This window comes from Oncorhynchus masou, chromosome 12, assembly GCF_036934945.1.
Source record: "Oncorhynchus masou masou isolate Uvic2021 chromosome 12, UVic_Omas_1.1, whole genome shotgun sequence".
NCBI classification, from domain to species: Eukaryota; Metazoa; Chordata; class Actinopteri; order Salmoniformes; family Salmonidae; genus Oncorhynchus; species Oncorhynchus masou.
Genome location: NC_088223.1, coordinates 72,753,106 through 72,775,251, shown reverse-complemented (window position 1 = coordinate 72,775,251; position 22,146 = coordinate 72,753,106). Strand labels below are relative to the sequence as shown.

The 22,146-nt window shown below is 41.8% G+C and overlaps 1 protein-coding gene across 4 annotated transcripts in view; it reads left to right on the top strand.

Annotated features, from left to right (window-relative positions):
- Positions 1-21,217, top strand: part of LOC135550801 (neural cell adhesion molecule 1-like) — a 328,171-nt gene extending 306,954 nt beyond the window's left edge. For 2 of the 4 annotated variants that reach the window (XM_064981918.1, XM_064981917.1), the window contains 4 exons: positions 7,211-7,418; positions 7,618-7,731; positions 8,277-8,834; positions 17,717-21,217. In XM_064981918.1, the coding sequence (XP_064837990.1) occupies positions 7,211-7,418; positions 7,618-7,731; positions 8,277-8,834; positions 17,717-17,846 (1,010 nt within the window). In that variant the 3' untranslated portion in view covers positions 17,847-21,217. The remainder of the gene's footprint in view (positions 1-7,210; positions 7,419-7,617; positions 7,732-8,276; positions 8,835-17,716) is intronic. The other 2 variants (XM_064981920.1, XM_064981919.1) reach the window with 1 other exon arrangement.
- The last annotated feature ends 929 nt before the right edge of the window (positions 21,218-22,146 follow it).

Below are 22,146 nucleotides of genomic sequence, written 5' to 3'. Positions count from 1 at the left end.
TGATTGTAAAATGACAAATTATCAGATAACCTGGTTGTAATCTAGTTATCTGACCAGATAACAAAGTATTATGTATTTCCCAGGCATATTGATGCCATGAAAAATACAGAAAAACCTGGTTCTATTTGACCAGATAACCAGTTTACAATCAGAGAACGACAACATTATGACATCCCATGCCAAATGTTGCCGGCTGGTTCGGACACTAATGCTTCATAGGGTAATGACTAATCTCTTACCTTGGAGACTTTTTATTAATGGTGTTATTGACTGTGTTTCTCTCCTACTTCCTGTATTCTGTTTGGTATCAGCAGGATGATCTGAGAAATGTGCGGCAAACACCTGAATGTCTGTTACAAATATTTGATGCTCTGTGCTGACATTGCATGTCTCTGTGTTTCTCAGTTTCCAAGAAAGCTTTGTGAGCCGACCCCATCTGTGTTAAAATGTGTGATGTGATTTATCGCACTTTTTAAGATGTAGACGGAACGGCGGGAAAACAAGCATCATAACTCTGCCCTGCAGGTGAATGCTTACTCTCTCTCCTGCTCTTAGCAATTGCAGTAAATAAAGAGTTGCCTGTCGGAGCTACTGCCGCCACCGAGGGTGACTCAACTTTATAGACTTTCGGAGAATATGGCCAATTAGTGTGAGAGGAAATGACAATTGGCCGCTCAGCTGTACTCAGCACCTCTATCTCTCTTCAGAGGTCTTATGCCTCTTATGCCTCTAAAAGGCCAGCATCCCGGAGTCACCTCATCACTGTTGATGTTGAGACTGGTGTTTTGCGGGTACTATTTAATGAAGCTGTCAGTTGAGGACTTGCGAGGCATCTGTTTCTCAAACTAGACACTCTAATGTACTTGTCCTCTTGCTCAGTTGTGCACTGGGGCCTCCCACTCCTCTTTCTCTCCTGGTTAGAGACAGTTGTTCTGTGAAGGGAATAGTACACAGCGTTGTACGAGATCTTCAGTTTCTTGGCAATTTCTCATATGGAATAGCCTTTATTAGTCTAAATAAGGCCAGTTTTATTGCTTCTTTAATCACACAACAGTTTTCAGCTGTGCGAACATAATTGCAAAAGGGTTTTCTAATGATCAATTAGCCTTTTAAAATGATCAACTTTGATTAGCTAACACAATGTGTAACTGGAACACAGGAGTGATGGTTGCTGATAATGTGCCTCTGTACGCCTATGTAGATATTCCATTAAAAATCAGCTGTTTCCAGCTACAATAGTCATTTACAACATTAACAATGTCTGCACTGTATTTCTGATCAATTTGATGTTATTTTAATGGACATCAAAAAAATACAACTGTGATTTTCTTTCAGAAACATGGGCATTTCTATGTGACTCCAAACTGTTGAATGGTAGTGTATCTTTCGCCCCCTGTGGCTGAATCTAGTTAATGATCCCTGGTATACACTATGTGAGGCCACTGGGCTTTCATTTCTCAAAGCGTTTTTACTTGGCTGGGAGGATGTTATATACTGTGAATATAAATACTGATTGAATGATTGTCATGGTAACTACCTGATGGTGCTGTTTATACTAGGCTAAAACCCGGTAATTTGCCAGGACTTTCTTTGAGTTGTTCCCTAACACTGCTGCAGTCGCTGAAAAGTATGTTCCTACCAGCTCCCTGGTGCATGGTATTAATAAATGAGCTGCCCTCCAATACATTAGCTGTAGCCATATGAGGGGTATATTGAGGTTTATATCAACAACGGTATCATTAAAGCCATTCCAGCAGAGGCAGAAAGCACACATCTCAACTCTCCGTTGCACTATACTCTGTTCTAGACTTATAGAAATTTATGCCATGGGTATCCATTTTGACTCAAATCTGGTGACTCACTCAGGTAATGACATTTACGACCATTTCCGATGTTTTCCCTGATGAGATTTTTATATTAGTTGAACATACCATTTGCAAGGTATTGGAATATACAATGCAATACTGCACTGCATGGTGCTAAATCTTTGTCAACTATTGCCAGTATAATTTTTTTACTACTGTCCTATCATCCCTCTTTATGCGTAATGGTGGAATTACAATATGCAGTCAACAACATGATTTCAAAGAAGAGCAATCAGTGACAGTGACCGATACAGTAAGCTCTAGTCTGATGAGACGCTACAAGTCTACAAATACATAAATCAAGTGTGTGTCTGAATTTGTGTTTCTGCCACACAAAGTATCCTCCCTTTCAAGGTACGAGTGTCGAGTGGATTTGCATAAATGTACACAAATCAAATCATTGAATGTTATTTGTCACGTGCGCCGAATACAAGTACTGTTAAATGCTTACTTACAAGCCCTTAAACTTCTTAGGGCTGTAATCCCATTAACGGAATCGATATGACAACAGCCAGTGAAAGTGCAGGGCGCCAAATTCAAAACGACAGAAATCTCATAATTAAAATTCTTCAAACATACATGTATTTTATACTGTTTTAAAGGTAATATTGTTGTTAATCCCACCACAGTGTCCGATTTCATATAGGCTTTACAGCGAAAGCACTACAAACGATTATGTTAGGTCACCACAAACTCACAGAAAAATTCCAGCCAAAGAGAGGAGTCACAAAACGCACAAATAGAGATAAGCTTAATCACTAACCTTTGATGATCTTTATTAGATGACACTCATAGGACTTCATGTTACACAATACATGTATGTTTTGTTTGATAAAATTCATATTTATATAAAAAGAAATCTCAGTATACATTGCCGCGTTACGTTCACTAGTTCCAAAAACATCCGGTGATATTGCAGAGAGCCACATCATTTTACAGAAATTCTCATTATAAATGTCGATAAATACAATTGTTAGACATGGAAATATAGATATACCTCTTCTTAATGCAACCGCTGTGTCAGATTTAAAAAAAACTTTACAGAAAAAGAAAACCATGCAATAATCTGAGACGGCGCTCAGAAAATAAATAAAATTATCTGCCATGTTGGAGTCAACAGAAATCAGAAATCACATTATAAATATTCCCTTACCCTTGACGATCTTCATCAGAATGCACTCCCAGGAATCCTAGTTCCACAATAAATGCTTGATTTGTTTGATAATGTCCATTATTTATGTCCAAGTAGATACTTTTGTTAGCGCGTTTAGTACACAAATCCAAACGCTCGTGCTGGTCCAGCCGAACGTTGGACGAAACTTCAAAAAGTTATATTACAGATCGAAGAAACTTTTCAAACTAAGTATACAATCAATCTTTAGGATGTTGTTATCATAAATCTTCAACAGTTCCAAGTTCCAACCGGAGAACTCCTATGTCTGTAGAGAAGCCATGGAACGCAGGTCGCTATCATGTGAAATGCGCGTGACCAGGACCTGGCTCTCTGCCAGACCACTGACTCAAAGAGCTCCCATCCGGCTCCACAACACAGTAGAAGCCTCATTCAAGTTTATAATGATGGTTGACATCTAGTGGAAGCCCTAGGAAGTGCAACTTTATCCATATCCCACTGTGTATTCAATGGGGCTGGGTTGAAAATCGACCAACCTCAGATTTCCCATTTCCTGTTTGGATTTCTTCTCAGGTTTTTGCCTGCCATATGAGTTCTGTTATACTCACAGGCATCATTCAAACAGTTTTAGAAACTTCAGAGTGTTCTCTATCCAATACTAATAATAATATGCATATATTAGCAACTGGGACTGAGGAGCAGGCAGTTTACTCTGGGCACCTCTGTGTACCTTTCATCCAAGCTACTCAAAACTGCCCCTGCAGCCATAAGAAGTTAAACAACTATGTATTTTTAAGAAAAATAAGAGTTAAGGAAATACTGACGAAATACATTTTAAAAAGTAGCAAAATAACGAGGCTATATACAGTACATGGGGTAACGGTACCGAGTAAATGTGCGGGGGTATAGGTTAGTCGAGGTAATTGAGGTAATATGTACAGTACATGTGGGTAGGGGTAAAGTGACTGCATAGATAATAAAGAGCGTGTAGTAGTAGCGTAAAAATAAATTCTAATTAAAAAAGGGGGGTCAATGCAAATAGTCCGGGTAGCTATTTGGCTTGGGGCCAAGACTGCTTTTTGGACCTCAATGCTCCGGTACCGCTTGCCATGCGGTAGCAGAGAGAACAGTCTATGACTAGGATGGCTGGAGTCTTTGACAATTTTTCGGGCCTTCCTCTGACACCACCAGGCATAGAGGAAGCTTGGCCCCAGGGATGTACTGGGCCGTACGCACTACCCTCTGTAGAGCCTTGCGGTCCTTTCTATGCAGCCAAGTCTCAATCAGTCTCCTTAAACATATTTTATTGATCCTGGAGCACAAACATTGCCTACTGTTTGCCAAAATCACTTTGTGTATTACAGTAAGATAAGACCCAGGCATCCTGGTAATTTGGAAGGAATGCTCTCAATACATTTCAATGGGAATAAGCACTTTGCTGGAATTTTTAAATAAAGGGTGCAATATGAAGAAATCGCTCCGTGATTTCCTGGTTGCTAAAGTTCGAATAGTTTGCCTAATTTTAGTTTATCTGTCAAATTAAGCAATATGTAGTGTCCCATCTAAATCGCTGTGACATATCTTTTTAATAACCAACAATTTAGCATTTTCAGGTGTTTTAAGCTGGTGTACAAAACCAAAAGTAAATGAAGCGAAAACCAAACTTAAGAAGGGGAAGCATAGAAACAGCCCACATAAAACACATCTACCACTTCTTTGTCTTGCTTTCATTTTTTTTATTTTACTAGGCAAGTCAGTTAAGAACAAATTCTTATTTTCAATGACAGCCTAGGAACAGTGGGTTAACTGCCTGTTCAGGGGCAGAATGACAGATTTGTACCTTGTCAGCTTGGGGATTTGAACTTGCAACCTTTTGGTTACTAGTCCAACACTCTAACCACTAGGCTACCCTGCTGCCCCAATGAGAATGACATATCAATAACACACATTTCTTTGTCTGCAATTGTAGCTACTATCTTGTCGCATTGCTACAACTCTCGTACAGGCTCGGGAGAGACTTGAAAGAGGTTGAAAGTCATGCGCCCTCCGATACACATCCCAACCAAGCCGCACTGCTTCTTAACACAGCGCACAGCACTCCTCTCTGGTGGCACAGCTGGCGCTGCAGTACAGCGCCCTTAACCACTGCGCCACCCGGGAGGCCTATAACACACATTTCTATCGGGTCACTCAAAAAGTAACAAATTGCAGCTTTAAAGTCTCTTCCCGTGCATTTCATTGAACTCGGAAAGGGAACCATGTCAATTAAATTGCATGATAGGTTCATATGACCCAACTACATTGGACCAGGTCTCTCTTGGAAAAGAGATGTTATCTCAATGAGAACTTGAATTGAGTTCAACTACTCCGCTAGCCAGCACCCCGCCTAAATAGGTGTGTGTTTCTTTTTCTTCTAGATCTCAATGAGAAAAACCTGTAGAAATAAAGTTTTTTTTTTAATTATCATAAAAATTTCAAAAAAATGCCAACCCTGGAGCCTTCCCTGTTTTAATGATGTTTTTTCCAGAATTATTCAGTACTGGTTCATTTTATTGCATTGATTCTACTATGAATACTGTGTGGTGTATTCGTCTGACATTTGGACAACCTGACATTCTCAATATGACAAGAGCAAAGAGTAAGTCCTAATCGAGGATTGCCTGTGTTTTGCTTTAATTCAGAATACAAATTCTCATATTTGATCCCTAACAAAGCTAACAAAGATTGGAGTTAAAACTTTGATCCGGCATCAGAATTCTAGCTAACCTGTTTGTCATATGTAGAGCATTATGTGTCAAATCAAATATACTCCAAGTGCTCTTGTTTGTATTGAACTTACAGGAGTTTTAGATTATTCTGTCAGAGCCAATCTCTGATCACTTTGTGTGTCGGTTTACTGAATGCAAATTAGGTGCAAATTATTTCAAAATTTGATTGTGTGAGATTGATTTGACACAAAGCATCGTAATACATTTTGTGTGAAACATTCATCTGTTTAACAGTTTTGTGGTTGGGTTACTAGCTCGCATTAACTCATGTTCATGATAATGTATGGTGTGTGTGTGTTCATGTAGAACGATGTATGTGGAAGGCAGAGTATTAACAGTGTGGATGCATGCTCAACCATTGTAGTGGAGCAATGCATATTATAGAATCTTATTCATATTAATATTGTAGTATTTTACATAGTCCTGAATATAACCTTGTTCATTTTCTGGTAAGTACTGTAGCTCGTGTATGATTACTATATGAAAACACAATGCATTGCCCTAATGATTGGCTTTATTTCCGCATTGTTTGTTTCTGTGTGCATTTGTTTGTGTGCAGTATTCATCTGTGTAAAAGAGATTGAAACGTATTTGCACAATGTTTGATTTGATTGTCTTTCCACTGCTTTTTGTGTGAGAGTGGGTAAGTGAGAGTGGGTAAGCGAAATACACATATGGGGTCATATAGGCATATGACCCTTACAGGCAGTGATGATATGAAAACAAGCATATTTATTTAACGTTGCCGTATCTTATTTTGGGGAAAGGTTGGTAGCATGAACCAGGTTTTCCAATGGTTGACCTGTTTATGAACTCAACTTTATGATTTTTGATTGACGCACCATTAGATTGCTTCATGTTCTAATGATTAGATTAGTATAGCATGTCGTGATTGGCATGTCTGGTGTGTTGTCTTAATATGGGTAATATATGTATCAGCTCACCTCTAATATAGTATCGTACATGGCTGATACATGCAATGGTGTGTCTAACATATTAACTTAGATAGTAACTGACAGTTGTTAATTGGTTGAATGCAACTAATGAAATGCTGTGTGATTTCCCTAGGCCCAAGATTGTGGTGTTTAATAATCAGACCATCAACCTAATTTTAATCATAACAGATTAAATCAAGTGCCGAAATGAGTTGTCACTCTGATGTTTTTGGAGTAGAATATGTAATGATTTGGCCCAGAGCCTACTAAAAGAACAACAACACACTTGAGGCCTGGAGGGAAGCAGTCTGACATTCTGAAGTTATGGATGAAAGGTTGGAGATAAAAGCTGACTCCGCATTTCTGTCTCTATCTTTTCCTTCGCTCTCTGTAACTTTCTCTTTAACTCCCTCTCTTCCCGTGTTTTCTCCCTCTAACTTTCTCTCCACTCTCTCTGTCTTCCTTATTCTGTCTCTCTTCTCTCTCTTCCTTCTCTTTCCTTCATTCCAGACACCATGACTAGCGGCTCAGGCCTGGGCACGGGGGCCATCGTGGGGATCCTCATCGTGGTCTTTGTGCTGCTACTGGTGGGTGTCGACGTAACCTGCTACTTCCTCAACAAGTGTGGCTTCCTCATGTGCATTGCCGTTAATTTTTGCGGCAAGTCTGGACCTGGAGCAAAGAACAAGGACATCGAGGAGGGCAAAGCAGCATTCATGTGAGTCTCTGTTCTTCTCTGCTCCCTGGCCCCCTTGCTTTTCTCTCTGAAATGCTGTATGCACTTTGAGCAGTAGCTACTCCCAGACACTAGACCACAGTTTGGCAGTGCAGAATTGCAGTGTTTTTAACCAAAACGACTCACTACAGTATAGTTGTACTGCACCAGCATTTATTCAAAACTATTTTTCCCCTTACAGAAAGGACGAGTCAAAGGAGCCCATCGTGGAGGTGAGGACAGAGGACCACACCCCTAACCATGAAGGCGGGGGACCCACAGAGCCCAATGAGACCACCCCTCTTACCGAGCCCGAGTGAGTACTCCAGCACTGGCTGTAGGTAGACCCCCTGCACTAGGGTTGCCTTACACTGGAAAACCCATACTAATCATGTGATATGTCTATGTATAAGATATACTTCTTAATCCATGACAGCAGTTGAGCATTTTGATCATGTGTTTGCTGACATATTGGCTAAACTAATTGATAAAAGAATGTGAGAATGGAATATCAACACCAAATACTGAAGATGTGCTCTGATGTTTGTTGTTTACGCTAATGGTAACAAACATAGCTAGTTGTTGTGTGTACCAGCCTTAAACACTTAATAACCTAGACCCTAAACTGATTTTGGTTTAATTTGCTTTAGTTTGCTTAAGATAGTGTTTGTGTCTATCCCTCACTGCACTTTAACGTTTTGAATCTCTAGTTCTTTGCTTTATCACTGCATGTTGCACTCACTTTGGATGTGTGTTTGTGCCTTGGTCTCCCCTCCCTACCCGTCCCTGCTCTCTCTCTCTCCTCTCTCACCCTCTCGCTGCTCGATGGCTCGTCTCTTTCCTGCTCTCCTCTCCTCACAGGCCCACTGCTGACACTACTGCCACCGTGGTGGACTTGCTCCCCTCTATCGCCACTAACTCTGACCCCGTCACTGAGAGCTTTAGCACAGCCCAGAATAGCCCAGCTAGCGAGACTACCACCCTCACTTCCAGCACAGCTGCCCCAACCCTTGCCCCGACCGAGGCCAAAACTTTCTCTAATAGCACCCCTGCCCCCATCATCCAGTCCAGCACGCCCAAAGCTAGCGCTCCCGCTGCTCAGTTTGCCGCACAATCTGACGTGGCTCCCCTCGTCGACCTAAGCGAGGCTCCAAAATCCACGCCCTTGTCCGACCCTAAGCCCGCCACCCCCGCAATCTCTTCCTTAGAGCCAGCCAAGGCCTCCTCCAACCTCCCGTCTGCCAAAGCCGATGCCGCTTCACAGAACCAGCCCGAACCCGTCCAAAGCACCCCTGCCAGCGACAGTCAGAATAAGGACTTACAGATAGACTACCTGGCCAAGGATGTGTTTGATACACTGGGCAAAAGCTCAGAGGCCCCAGCAGACTCCACTGCTGCTCCCGCACCGGCCAAGGACGAGTATGACCTTCTCCCTTCCTCAGAATCTGTTTTACTGTGTGTATGTTTTCGCTCACCCACCTCTACCACCACCACCTACTGTATCCTCTGTCTGTTCTCATAGTTTTGGGCAACCTCCCTTTGTTACACTCTTTCTATCAATCACTATACTACTACTGCAGCCATTCAATCAGCTACATTGCCACGGATGACATCTAACGCTTTAACGAAGCGCGAGATTCGCGACCCTGATCAGCAGACGAACCCTGCTGTACTCTCTGGACATCCTAAAGGCCTTCGGCCTAAAGTGCAAAGCCGGGCGGCCGGCGGAGACCGAAAGGGAGAAAGGGCGCGACGAAAAGGAGTGAGCAGGGCAGGAGATAGGGAGCAAAGGAAACAGGCAAGTCAGATCCGTAACCCATGGGATAAGGATTGGCTCTGCAAGCAGGCCGAACAAATTGCGACCTCGAGTGGACACCACAGGGAGAGAAGGTTGCATAGTGAGCTAAGTAATGCAGGATGCACTTCCTGAGAACCAAAAAAAGGTGCCGCCAGTGGGTTGGGTACCACTGGTGAAATCTTCTTATCTTGGCCCAGTACAGCCTCAGAGGAAGGGCCACTCCAAGGAGCCAGGTCCTCCCAGGGTTTCTCCGCAGGGCCCGACCAATAGGGAGTTTTTGCCACTGGCCGCCGTACACCGTCCCAAACACGGCGTGTTCCAAGGAGTAGAGGCTGGGCCAAGGGACCCCCCAAAGTACCAACTCACCCCGTTTTCCATCACCGGTTCGGAGCGTTCCGAAGGGCCCGTCAGTAGGAAAGTCCGTTGATTACGCCAAACATCCGCTCCTTCAACTAAGACTGGGTTAAAAACTAGACATGAGGAGTTAATGGGAATTTTCGCCACGATTGTGTTGCATCGTGGTTATGTCGCGATAGAAGGCCTCCGGTCGGAAGGTAGGCGGCTGATGAGCAGCCCAAAAACGTAGAAATGTCAAAGCTCGCTGGGTTTGGCGCATCAGGGTATCAAAGTGAGGAGATCCGACCGGCGGAACTCCTGCGGTGGCCCGTGCTCCTCATGCGTAGCATATAAAAATCGAGGTTACGGCGAGAGCAACTATGACTCACTTAAGGTAGCCAAATGCCTCGTCATCTAATTAGTGACGCGCATGAATGGATGAACGAGATTCCCACTGTCCCTACCTACTATCTAGCAAAACATAGAAACAAAATACATTTTTTTCTCAATCATTTTGTGTTGTTTTGTATCTTTTGTTTTTTTATTTTACATATCATGTCATGATAAATGCCATATCAGAAGTTTTACCAAATCTGATAGATACGACGGAATTATGGCCTGAATGTTACTGCCACAATCATCTTCTGCGGTTGTTATCTCCTGAAAACAATCCTTCTTCGTAACAACAATAAAAAGCCATTATGATCATCGGCAGTATGAAAGGGCTTTGTTCTACGTTTCAGTCTTATCTCAGACAAACCCTTAGGATGATGAGGCAAACTCTGGGGAGAGATATTCCAGATATTCCATATTGTCCCACGCTTTTCACCCAGAACACCCCAAACAAAAAACGAAACATCAGTGATGGATTATCAGGACTTAACGTTCATTACAATGAGGCTGTCGTCAACGGAGCATCGGCGTGATGAAGCAGGACTCATCAAAGGATAGATTTGTCTTCATAAGTCTGGTGGGTCTGAGGCACCTCCTTCCCCGTCTCCATGGTGATTTGTCTTCCACACAACAACCAACCAGTCTTGTCAGGTGTCTTGAAGGCTCACTACATTCCTGGACTTGTCCACTGAGGACCCCTTCTTCTACTTCCCGGGGTAGAATAGTCTCCTCCCCAGGCTGTGCTATATAAGGCTGTGCTGCACCTATCCGCTGTATGTGACAATAAATAAAACTAACATAAATAAACAATTAATTATACAGATCCCTCTGTACATTCACAGGACTAGTGTTAACAAGGCTTGCATGGTGTCCGTGGACAGTTGTTAGATGGTACTTTGATTTGACTGAGACTTGTTTGAAAGAAAGCCTTGACGGCTGGGTTTGAAGGCCACCCCTTAGAGGTTGTACTTTGAGATCCTAGGATCATCAATGTGTGAAAGCCCTTTGAGCTCTTGTGGGTAAATTATTTCCCCATTTGGTTCCTCTCAGCCAAACACAGGCAGTAAGTTCATCTGCATTCTGTCCGTGGTGGTCATGTGTTAGGAAGTAGTGAACTACAGGTTATTCAACTAGTAATTTAACAACGTTTTGCAGTAACTCAATTCAAATCTAAGTAGTGTTGTGCCAATTTGGACAGTAGCTAATAACTTTTTTTGCCATGTAGCGGTGCAGCTAAATACTGGAACTACACAATACTTCTAATTAAAAAAATAATAAATATGGTTGAAGTAGGAAATAATTTCCTTTCTTTTTCGGCATCAGACCTGCTTAATTCTCACTTGAAACATTGTTTTTAAGTTTAATAGGCTAAATTACACATTCTGTTCACGTGATCCCAAAGTGATTTGTTGTTGCAATTTGTTGTCTGACATTTCAGATGTACACTGAATTCGGAAAGTATTCACACCCAGTTTACACATTTTGTTACATTACAGCCTTATTCTAAAATGTATTAAATTCATGTTTTTCCTCATAAATACCCCATAATGAGAAAGCGAAAAACATTTTTTTTAAATGTAAAAAAAAAATAAAAATAATAATACCTTATTTAAATAAGTGTTTTGCTATGAGACATGAAATATAGGTCAGGTGCATTCTGTTTCCCAAGATCATCCTTGAGATGTTTCTACAACCTGATTGGAGTCCACCTGTGGTAAATTAAATTAATTGGACATGATTTGTAAAGGCACACACGTCTCTATAAGGTCCCACAGTTGACAGTGCATGTCAGAGCAAAAACCAAGCCATGAGGTTGAAGGAATTGTCCATAGAGCTCCGAGACAGGATTGTGTCAGTTCTGGGGAAGGGTACCAAAAAATGTAGACAGCATTGAAGGTCACCAAGAACAGAGTGGCTTCCGCCATTCTTAAATGGAAGAAGTTTGGAACCACCAAGACTCCCTAGAGCTGGCCACCTGGCAAAGCTGAGCAATCGGGGGAGAAGGGCCTTGGTCAGGGAGGTGACCTTCCAGAAGGACAACCATCTCTGCAGCACTCCACCAATCCGGCCTTTATGGTAGAGTGGCCATACAGTGCCTTCAGAAAGTATTCACACCGCTTGACTATTTCCACATTTTGTTGTTTTACACCCTGAATTTAAAATGGATACAATTTAGATGTTTTTGTCACTGGCCAACACGCAATACCCTATAATGTCAAAGTGGAATTTTGTTTTCAAATTATTACAAATTAATTAAAAAATGAAAAGCTGAAATGTCTTGAGTTAATAAGTAGTCAACCCATATGTTATGGCAAGCCTAAGTAAGTTCAGGAGTAAACATTTTGCTTAACAATTCACATTATACGTTTCATGGACTCTGTGTGCAATAGTCTTTAACATGATTTTTGAATGACAGCCTCATCTCTGTACCCCACACATACAATGATCTGTAGTTAAGCAGTGAATTTCAAACCGATTCAACCACAAATATCAGGGAGGTTTTCCAATGCCTCGCAAAGAAGGGCAACTATTCGTAGATGGGTACATTTTTAAAAAGCAGACTTTGAATATCCCATTGAGCATGGTGAATTAATTAATTAAACTTTGGATGGTGTATCAATACACCCAGTCACTACAAAGATACAGGCGTCCCTCCTAACTCAGTTATCGGAGAGAAAGGAAACCACTCAGGGATTTCACTATGAGGCCAATGGTGAATTAAAACAGATTTTAATGGCTGTGATAAGAGAAAACAACTCAGGATGGATCAACAACATTGTAATTATTCCACAATACTAACCTAATTGACAAATTGAACGGAAGGAAGCCTGTAAAATATTTTTTAAAATCCAAAACATGCATCCTGTTTGCAACAAGGCACTAAAGTAATAGTGACAAAAAATGTGGCAAAGCAATTAACTGTTTTGACCCGAATACAAAGTGTTAAGTTTGGGGCAAATCCAATATGACCCATTACTGAGTACCACTCTCCATATGTTTAAGCATGGTGGTGGCTGCATCAGCTTATGGGTTTTGTTGTAATTGTTAAGGACTGGGAAGTTTTTCAGGATAAAAAATAAACAATATGGAGCTAAGCACAGGCAAAATCCTAGGGGAAAACCTGGTTCCCTCTGTTTTCCTCCGGACCCTGGCAGATTAATTCAAATCTACACTGTAGTTGCTTACCAAGAAGTAAATGTTCCTGAGTGGCGGATTTGATTTAAATCTACTTCACCTGAAAATGGTTGTCTAGCAATGATCAACAACCAACTTGAAGAACTTTGAATAATGGAAGATGTACCAAAATCCAATTGTGGAAAGGTCTTAGAGACTTACCCAGAAAGACACAGCTGTCATCACTGCTAAAGGTGCTTCTACAAAGTATTGACTCAGCGGTGTGAATACTTATGTAAAGGCACTGTATGATCATTTTCACGATGGGCACTCTTAAAATATTTACAACAATCTTTTGATTCTTCCTGCCCCTTCTCTTTTTGGTGCTCAGGGGTTTGTTCATCCCCCTTCCTCACTTCGCTGCCTTTGAGTATTGGGGCTCCCTCTTCGTTGACTGCCGCTGTCAGCTCTGAGCACCGGGCACCATGGGAAGGATCCCTTTGCAATCTGGTTTAACCGGTACAGAAAGCAAACAGAGTCTCTCCACCCTCCCATCTCAGAACGGAGGACATTTTTTATTTTACCTAGGCGGAAACTGACTTTCGGATGGCTTGGCCCACCCACTGCATGCGTGCACACACACATACACAAACACACACACAAACACACACACTGCTCTGCCCTCCAGCTGACATGTAGCTACACTGCAGCTGGCAGGTGTAACTGCACCTCTGCATCTGGGTGCTTAAACAAATCAGCAACTACTCTGTTTTCATCCATTATATCATCATATTGGACAGATAAAATCTATCTTCCCTGGCACCCAGTATTACCCAGACCAGGGTTCCCATAGCAACAGGGGCAGAGTTTTAAAAAATCTAATTACATTTTGTTTGTCACATGCTCCAAATACAACTGTGAAATGCTTACTTGCAAGCCCTTGAGGTTAACCAACAATGCAGTTCAAGAAATAGAGTTAATAAAATATTTACAAAATAAATTAAAGTAACACAATAAATGTACATAACAATAACGAGGCTATATACAGGGGGTACCGGTACCGATTCAATGTGCGGGGGTACAGGTTAGTCGAGGTAATTTGTAAAGTGACTATGCATAGATAATAAACAGTGTGTGGCAACAGTGTAAAAACAGGGGGGGGGGGTATCAATGTAAATAGTCCGGGTGGTCATTTGATTAGTTGTTCAGCAGTCTTATGGCTTGGGGGTAGAAGCTGTTAAGAAGCCTTTTGGTCCTAGACTTGGCACCCTGATACAGCTTGCAGTGCGGTAGCAGAGAGAATAGTATATGTCTTGGGAGACTGCAGTCTTTGACAATTTTTGGGCCTTCCTCTGATATCGCTTAGTATATACGTCCTGGATGTCAGAAAGCTTGGCCCCAGTGATGTACTGGGCCGTATACACTACCCTCTGTAGCGCCTTACGGTCAGATGCTCTCGATGGTGCAGCCGTAGAAGTTTTTGAGGATCTGGGGACCCATGCCAAATCTTCTCATTCTCCAAGGGGAAAAAGGTGTTGTCGTGCCCTCTTCACAACTGTCTTGGTGTGTTTGGACCATGATAGTTTGTTGGTGATGTGGACACCAAGGAACTTGAAACTCTCGACCCGCTCTACTTCAGTCCCGTCGATGTTGATGGGGGCCTGTCGGCGCTCCTTTTCCTGTAGTCCACGATCAGGTCTTTTGTCTTGCTCACATTGAGAGAGAGATTGTTGTCCTGGCACCACACTGCCAGGTCTTTGACCTCTTCCCTATAGGCTGTCTCATCGTTGTTGGTGATCAGGCCTGCTTCTGTTGTGTTGTCAGCAAACGTAATGATGGTGTTGGAGTAGTGCTTGGCCACTCAATCGTGAGTGAACAGGGAGTACAGGAGGGGACTAAGCACACACCCCTGAAGGGACCCCCGTGTTAACGATCAGCATGGCAGATGTGTTGTAGCCTACCCTCACCACTTGGGGGCGGCCCTTCAGGAAGTCCAGGATCCAGTTGCAGAGGGAGGTGTTTAGTCCCAGGGTCCTTAGCTCAGTGATGAGCTTTGTGGACACTATGGTGTTGAACGCTAAGCTATAGTCAATGAACAGCATTCTCACATAGGTTTTCCTTTTGTCCAGGTGGGAAACGGCAGTGTGTAATGCGATTGAGATGTGTTTGTTTGGGCAGTGTGCGAATTGGTCAGGTGGTCTAGGGTTTATGGCATTATGATGTTGATGTGAGCCATGACCAGCCTTTCAAAGCACTTCATGGCTACCGACGTGAATGCTACGGAGCGGTAATCATTTAGGCAGGTTACCTTCGCTTTCTTTGGCACAGGGACTATGGTGGTCTGCATGAAACATGTAGGTATTACAGGCTTGGCCAGGGAGAGGTTGAAAATGTCAGTGAAGACACTTGGCAGTTGGTTCACCATTATTAATGAGACTTATGGTGTTGCATGTGGAATAAGGTGCCTCATTTTTCCCTCCCACTCTCCTGCTAGTCCAGACCAGCCTAGCCTAGTTTCCCCTGCCCTGGCCAAACCCAGGCTGGTCAGTTTTTCCTCCAGGCAATAACAACGCCACACTTTAATAGCCGTCCAGGCTGTTATCCTAATTAGCTACATTTACAGTATGCCACCATAGCAGGATTCATGGAGAAAAGCCTTTTAGGCTCCCAGTTTATCTGCATTGTCTAGCAGTTAATTAGGCCGACTTACCATTTGCTTGGGTGGTCCTGTCGTGACGGTATGCTGAGCTGTTTTTTTTCTACAGCAACTTTAGTTTTGTCACTGTTGATACCATTCCTGTTCTACTCTCTACTGCCACAGTCAGCCAGTGCTGAGATAAATGACCCTGTGACTTTTTCCCCCGTCAGCCAACCTGGTAATTTTATCGCTACTCTGACAAATTCAACCGCAGGGCGATACAGCACCAGACCTCTGACAGAGAACGCCACCCCTGAGGTCACAAAATGTCCACCGCAATAGTCCTGTCCTTGTCAGGTTGAAGATAGCCTGCGGTTTCCACTCCTTAACTGCAGCCGGCAGAGTGCTTTGGCCCTGACACCACCAAAGAGGAAAGTGCCTTTTCACGGATGCAATTGATGCCCGCTGAGCCACAAGGTGTTGGGTGGTGTTGTTGAATACACCCCCTGCATGGCCGGTCGGGCGGTCACCCGCTGTGCCCAGCAGCAGCTGTCCTCCCAGACAGGGTTATTGTGGACAAGGTAATGGAAGTCCTGATGCTGTCGTAATCAAACCCAAATCTCTGGGATCAGATACCTGGTGTGGAGTTTAGCTGACAGTAGGAGCCAGATCCCAGTGGACTCCAACAAAGCCCAGTCCACCAGGCGGATTGTGTAGATATTGTAGATAGTAAAGAAATAGCTTTTCCGCTTTGAGGCCGCCACAATGACCCACAATGCCTCTCTGTCGCTAACGGAGGAGACCGGAGAGACTCAGGTCTTTATCAGCAATCATTCACACCACTTCCTTGTTTTCTCTGTCACTGTGCCCTTATATACATGGGCTTTTCATTAAGGGGGTTCCATTGGTAGTGGAATACATGGTTTCCCAGGTATGATACAATGCCATGGTAGGTGAAATTCTCCAACATGGTTCTTTGCCATACAGAAGATCAGTACCATACTACTCAGATAACCTGGGAGTCCTCAGGCTTAGTTACTACCAGAGAGAGACCCAGGTGACAAGTTAATCCTTACTATCTAGCCCATAGCCGTTATTCGTCACCTGAAGTGTTTGAAGAATATCGTTGAACATAAAAGAGACAGTGGAAGAGGTTTGTGAAAAGCATAGGAAAACTGAGGCACACCGCACCAATTAAGACTCACTCCAAGTCACTTCAGGATTCTCAGCTCTACGGCTTGACCCATTTTGATCATTCATGAGCCATTATGATTGGACTCACAGATACAGGATCGGAAGAGTCTTTTCCTTGGACAGTCAATCAATACAAACTAACCCCTGACTAATCATAGGGTGAAAGCAATTTGATGAGAAGTGCACTACCCTGCTCTCACATCTGATGGGATACAAGTTTTACTCCATTTCATTGAATTATCAAAGTGCGATCTAAAGCCATTTGTGAAATTGCATGACTAGGCAAAAATGTCTGACCCTGTCACAAAGCTATTGTACTTTACTGCACTTTTGGAGAGAATGAACTATAGTAATCAGTGCCATCATTTTGTTGCAGTCTTGAAGTGGATATTTTGTAGTACAGTCAGTGACTTAATGTGGGAAGATTCCTCTCCATTCTCTGTTCTACCTATTCATCATTTGCTCCTCCTTCAATTCAGACCAACTGTATCTTCTCTCACAATTGTATTGATGTTCTGTTTGTGTGCCATTCCCTCATGTACCGTATCTCTGCTCTGTCATTTCCCAAATCACCATGCATTCTCCCATGAAATGTCTGTGACATCCGTGTGGCTGTCTTTGATGTCAGGATAGGATAGCAGAGCATATCCTGTTATGTGTGAAACACGTTTGGTTCCAGGGGATACAAATTCCCAGAAAAAACTCAAGCAATTATTTTACCTATTTTTTGAAGACAAAAAGCAGCTTAGAACAGACAGTTGTGTGCTACAAGAGATTGTGTATTCATCCCTTAAAGAATCTCTCTCTCCTCTGTGTGGTTCTCTCCAGCGGGAAAATCATGACAGAAGATAAAAGTTTAGCGCCAGAGATGGAGACAGAGGTGAAGAAAGCCCCGACCGAGGTGAAGACTGTCCCGAATGAAGCTGCTCAGACAAACGGCAACGAGAGCAAAGCATGATCCCGACCGCGAGAAGGGAGGAGGGATCAGGGGAGGGTTCACGACAGTCCAGAGGAAAACGTCAAACACCACTCCATCAAATGACAAAAAGCTTAAAAAAAAGAAAAAAAAGAGTCTCTTTCTTCAGTGTCTTCTGTTAGTTTTCCAAACAAAAGATGAGTTTGTTAGACATGTAGATTGGGAATAAGACCTCATGCACATGCCTTAGTGTTTCTTTCTTTCTTTATCTCTTATTCCTTTTGTAATTTCCTCTTTATTCACGGGAAGAAGGAAAATCCTTACCTCTAGTTCACTCTCCTTATCCTCCTTTTGTATATAACATCAAAGTTACCAGTCTTTTAAATAGGACAGAAGCTAAATATCAGTTGGCATAGATAACCATGGGGCTTGGGGGTAGCTTTATTTCAGAACCATGCCTTTACGATGTGCACACATATAAATCCAACACCTTATCCACACACTATTTCCAGTTATGTTTTCACATTGTTATGCAGTATTGCCATCAATATTTTCACTGCTAATGGATTATGAGTATGTTTTTAATGTTTGTCATGTTTGAATCATGTGCAAAAGTAACTGCCTTTTATTGTATCTTTATTTTTCATGTAGAATTTTTGAGAGCTAGAGATTAGCATTAGCATGTCTAATTTGCGGGATTTTTTTTCTTCCATATGTTCTTGTCTTTTTTTGTTTTCTTTTTGTTCCTGAATGTTTACACTGTGTTAACTCTATCCTAAGATTGTGTAGACACAACAAAACAAAAGAAGACACCGCAGAAAGACAATGTTTCATTCGACAGAAATTACGCAATTTGACTCTAAGATTCCATTTTTTGGTTAATTTGCTTTGGTTTTAATTTGGCAAGAACACACACTTTCTCTCTCTCACACACATACCTCTAAATCTTTGTCATTAAGTCTTCAATTAGAAGCGCTTTGGACCTGTTCCACACTCCAAGGGTTTCAGGGATCACCTTTAATCCCGAAAATGTTGCAGGTCCCAAGGGCTCACAGGGAGTGACGGGCATACAGAGTAGCACGGCCCACCATCTTGGCTTACGGGAGAATGATGTAATCAAAGGCCGGATATGAGTGGTAGCAGTTGAATGTACGAACAGAAGCCCTTAAAATAGCCTAGAAACAGTCCTGTTTCTTCCCCTGTTTGATGGCTTTGTCCCATAAATTCAGATTACAGTGCCTGTTGCGAACAGCACTTCCGATTTAGTGATTGGGCCACATCTCAAAATGTAAGGGAAGAAAAAAAGTTGGTGTTGTGTTTTTAAGCATATAAACACATTTAGTGGCCAGATTGATTCATTTCTTATTTAAGCCATAGTACTCCAGTGTGGATTTGGGAAAATCAAAACAAATATTCAATCTGAACTTTTTGTACAGTGTTTCTCATACTTTAGACTGCAAGCTTGTGCACTGTGAATGCGTGAATATCCTAGTGTGAATACAATGTGTTCTTTGTCATAGAATAAAAAACATATGCATAGTTTGGTTATGAAAGGTATAGCTAATTGTACAGATGACAAAAAAGTTGGCAGCAACGAGCAAGTAGACAATGACAAGATCAAAAAGACAATAAGGAGATGGTGCCTTCTGAAACATGTCAAAATGGCGGCATGCGTTCCATCCTGCTCAGTGTTTGCCTATTCCACCTCTAGGAGGCGACGGCGTAAGGTTTCACATCCTAATAGTTCTGTCCATCACCATGCCTTTTCTGAACGGTCCAAGGAAAACACAGGAAGAGTACTGACAATGTAACTGATTTGTAAAGTGTGAAAACAATACGAAACAGTTATGTCATTGAGTTATTGAATATGGAGGTGGTAGGTTGTTAGGTTGTGTCCACATTGTTTTCACATGGCTCCTCATTCACTATTTCTCCATGTGACTAATGCAAAAACAATTTCAGCCCCAATCAAACAAGGAAAAATACCATTCATTCCAATGATTAACTCATGATAACTACACCAAGAGTTAAGTTTCAAAACAAACACAAAACCTTGGACATTATTAAATACGATCTCATTTGTCTTAAATGACTTGTAGTGCTCACGGTTTGTCCTCAAGGTAAAATGTGTTTTTTCTTGACCTGAAACAAGCATGCAATGTACTTTTATCTTGGATTTAGATGGATTTCATTGGTGTGGCAGAACTGAAAAGTCCCTGAAATAGGAATTGACCAAGGCTTTATCTGTTATACATTGAAGTGTATAAACTGTTGTCTGTTCCAAACTTTTAGTTTTCTTCAAAATAGACATCAAGTGCTTTTACTCCACAAGTTTATGTAATCTAAAGGGGTAGGTGTGTCAAAATGACACTGTTTCTGATTAAATGTGTATAAACCATACCTAACGATTATGTAATTTGAAAATACATTATCGATTTCTCTTGTCCCAAAAAAAGCTGGAGACTGCTGTGGCTTTTGACCTGTATTTCAAATGCAATTATAATGTGGGACAAATTTCTATATACGTTTCCATGGAAATGTTCACCAGTGTACCGTGCCATGGAACTTATTTCAGAAAATAAGTCAGGGAACAAAAAATGCTATACATTTATTTTGTTAAAAATTCAGTAAGAAGGAAAAACACTCTGATTTCCTCACTTCCTGAAAGTGACCACTTACCTGACACAGTTGGCTTGGTGAAAGTGAGGTGTCATCATATTGCTTTCACCTCACCAAAAATGCCAGACTATTTCAAGGAATAGAGGAAGTACAAAAGTGTTTTTCAAGTGTTTGTATGGAGACTAGGGCCATATTCAGTAAGAAAACACTGTGGAACATTGCAGATAGAAATGCCATTGCTGGAGCGATTTCTTATGTATAGGCCCTACAAGATAGGTATTTTTGTTCTACATCATACATTTCTATCTAAACGCTGGTAAGCGTTGTGTCCTGCTGAACGCTGCCCAGCTATTCCAACAAGCTTTGAAGTCTCTTACTCCGATAGCCAAACAAAAGTCTGTAATGTTTCATTTTCAGTCAGATAGGGCCTTGTCCCTGCAAACCAAGAGATTTCCCAGTAACTTCCATTTTCATTCCTACCCACCATTCCTTGCTTTTGGGGGCCTTCTCTCTTATATACAGATTTTTACTAAGTGAAGCATTGGTACCACCTCTCTTTCCACTGTCACTGGTGTAAATACTGAGTACTAACCGAAAAAAAACATTTTGACTTTACATTCTGTCAGAAATTGTGTTCAATAAAGTAAAAAAAAAATGTTTTGAGTAATTGACGTTTACTTAGCCACAACAATGACAAGAAGAAGCCCCTCGAAGAAAGTATTCTGAAGATGTTTTGTTGGAATTTTTGTTGCTCATGACTTCAGTAATAGTGTCAATAAAAAATCTATATTTTATGGTAGTTTGTAGTGTACCGCTTGTTTGAAATTTGGATACGATGAATGAAGACACTTTGTTTACCTAAAAAATGTAATTAAATGTTCAGTGACTGCTCAAATTTGCTGGGATCCGTTGTTGTTCAGAGGGTTTACTCAGTCACTTTGTAGCTCAAAGACTGTAAACAACAATGGGAATTAAGTACACTGCTACGCTCAAACCTGAGTAAATTGTCATTCATGATTAATTGTTAGAATATGCTGTAACCAATGAGTGTATGGCTGTAGCACAGACAACCATGAATTGCCCATACAATACAACCACAGAGGCCTTTTGCTTCTGAGGATTACAACTCTAGATGGTGGTATAGTTACATTACGTTTAATGAAGACCAAAGACAGGTTGGTGTGTAATTGTTTATATATCCATTTACAGTGGTGTCATTCGTCCTGGTCTTCTTGAGCTTCAGCCACAGATGTTTTTGGTCCAGCCCCAAACCTTTTGATGGTACCAACAAACAAAAAAACATTTCGGTCTGATATGAGTTTTCATAACCACTTGCAGTATGAAAATGTTTATTTTTATTTTTATTCACTGACAAAAATAAACTGCACTAGCAGGCCAGGCACTGCAGGAAAACCCTGGAGGGAAGTGGTGCCTGCTGTGGTTGGTTGAGATTTCACAACACAGTGGACTACTCCTGTCTCTTGACCCCTCCCCCCTGCACCTCTACAATGTCAATGTCCTCACTCAGAAGTGGGATGTATTCATTTGGTATTTGTAATTTAGCAGAAACTCTTATCCAGAATGACTTACAGTAGTGAGTGCATACGTTTTCAAACTGGTTCTCATTGGGAATTGAACCCACAACCCTCATGTTGCAAGCGCCATGGTCTACCAACTGAGCAACATGGGACCCTGCCAAACAATTGACAAAGAAAAAAACATC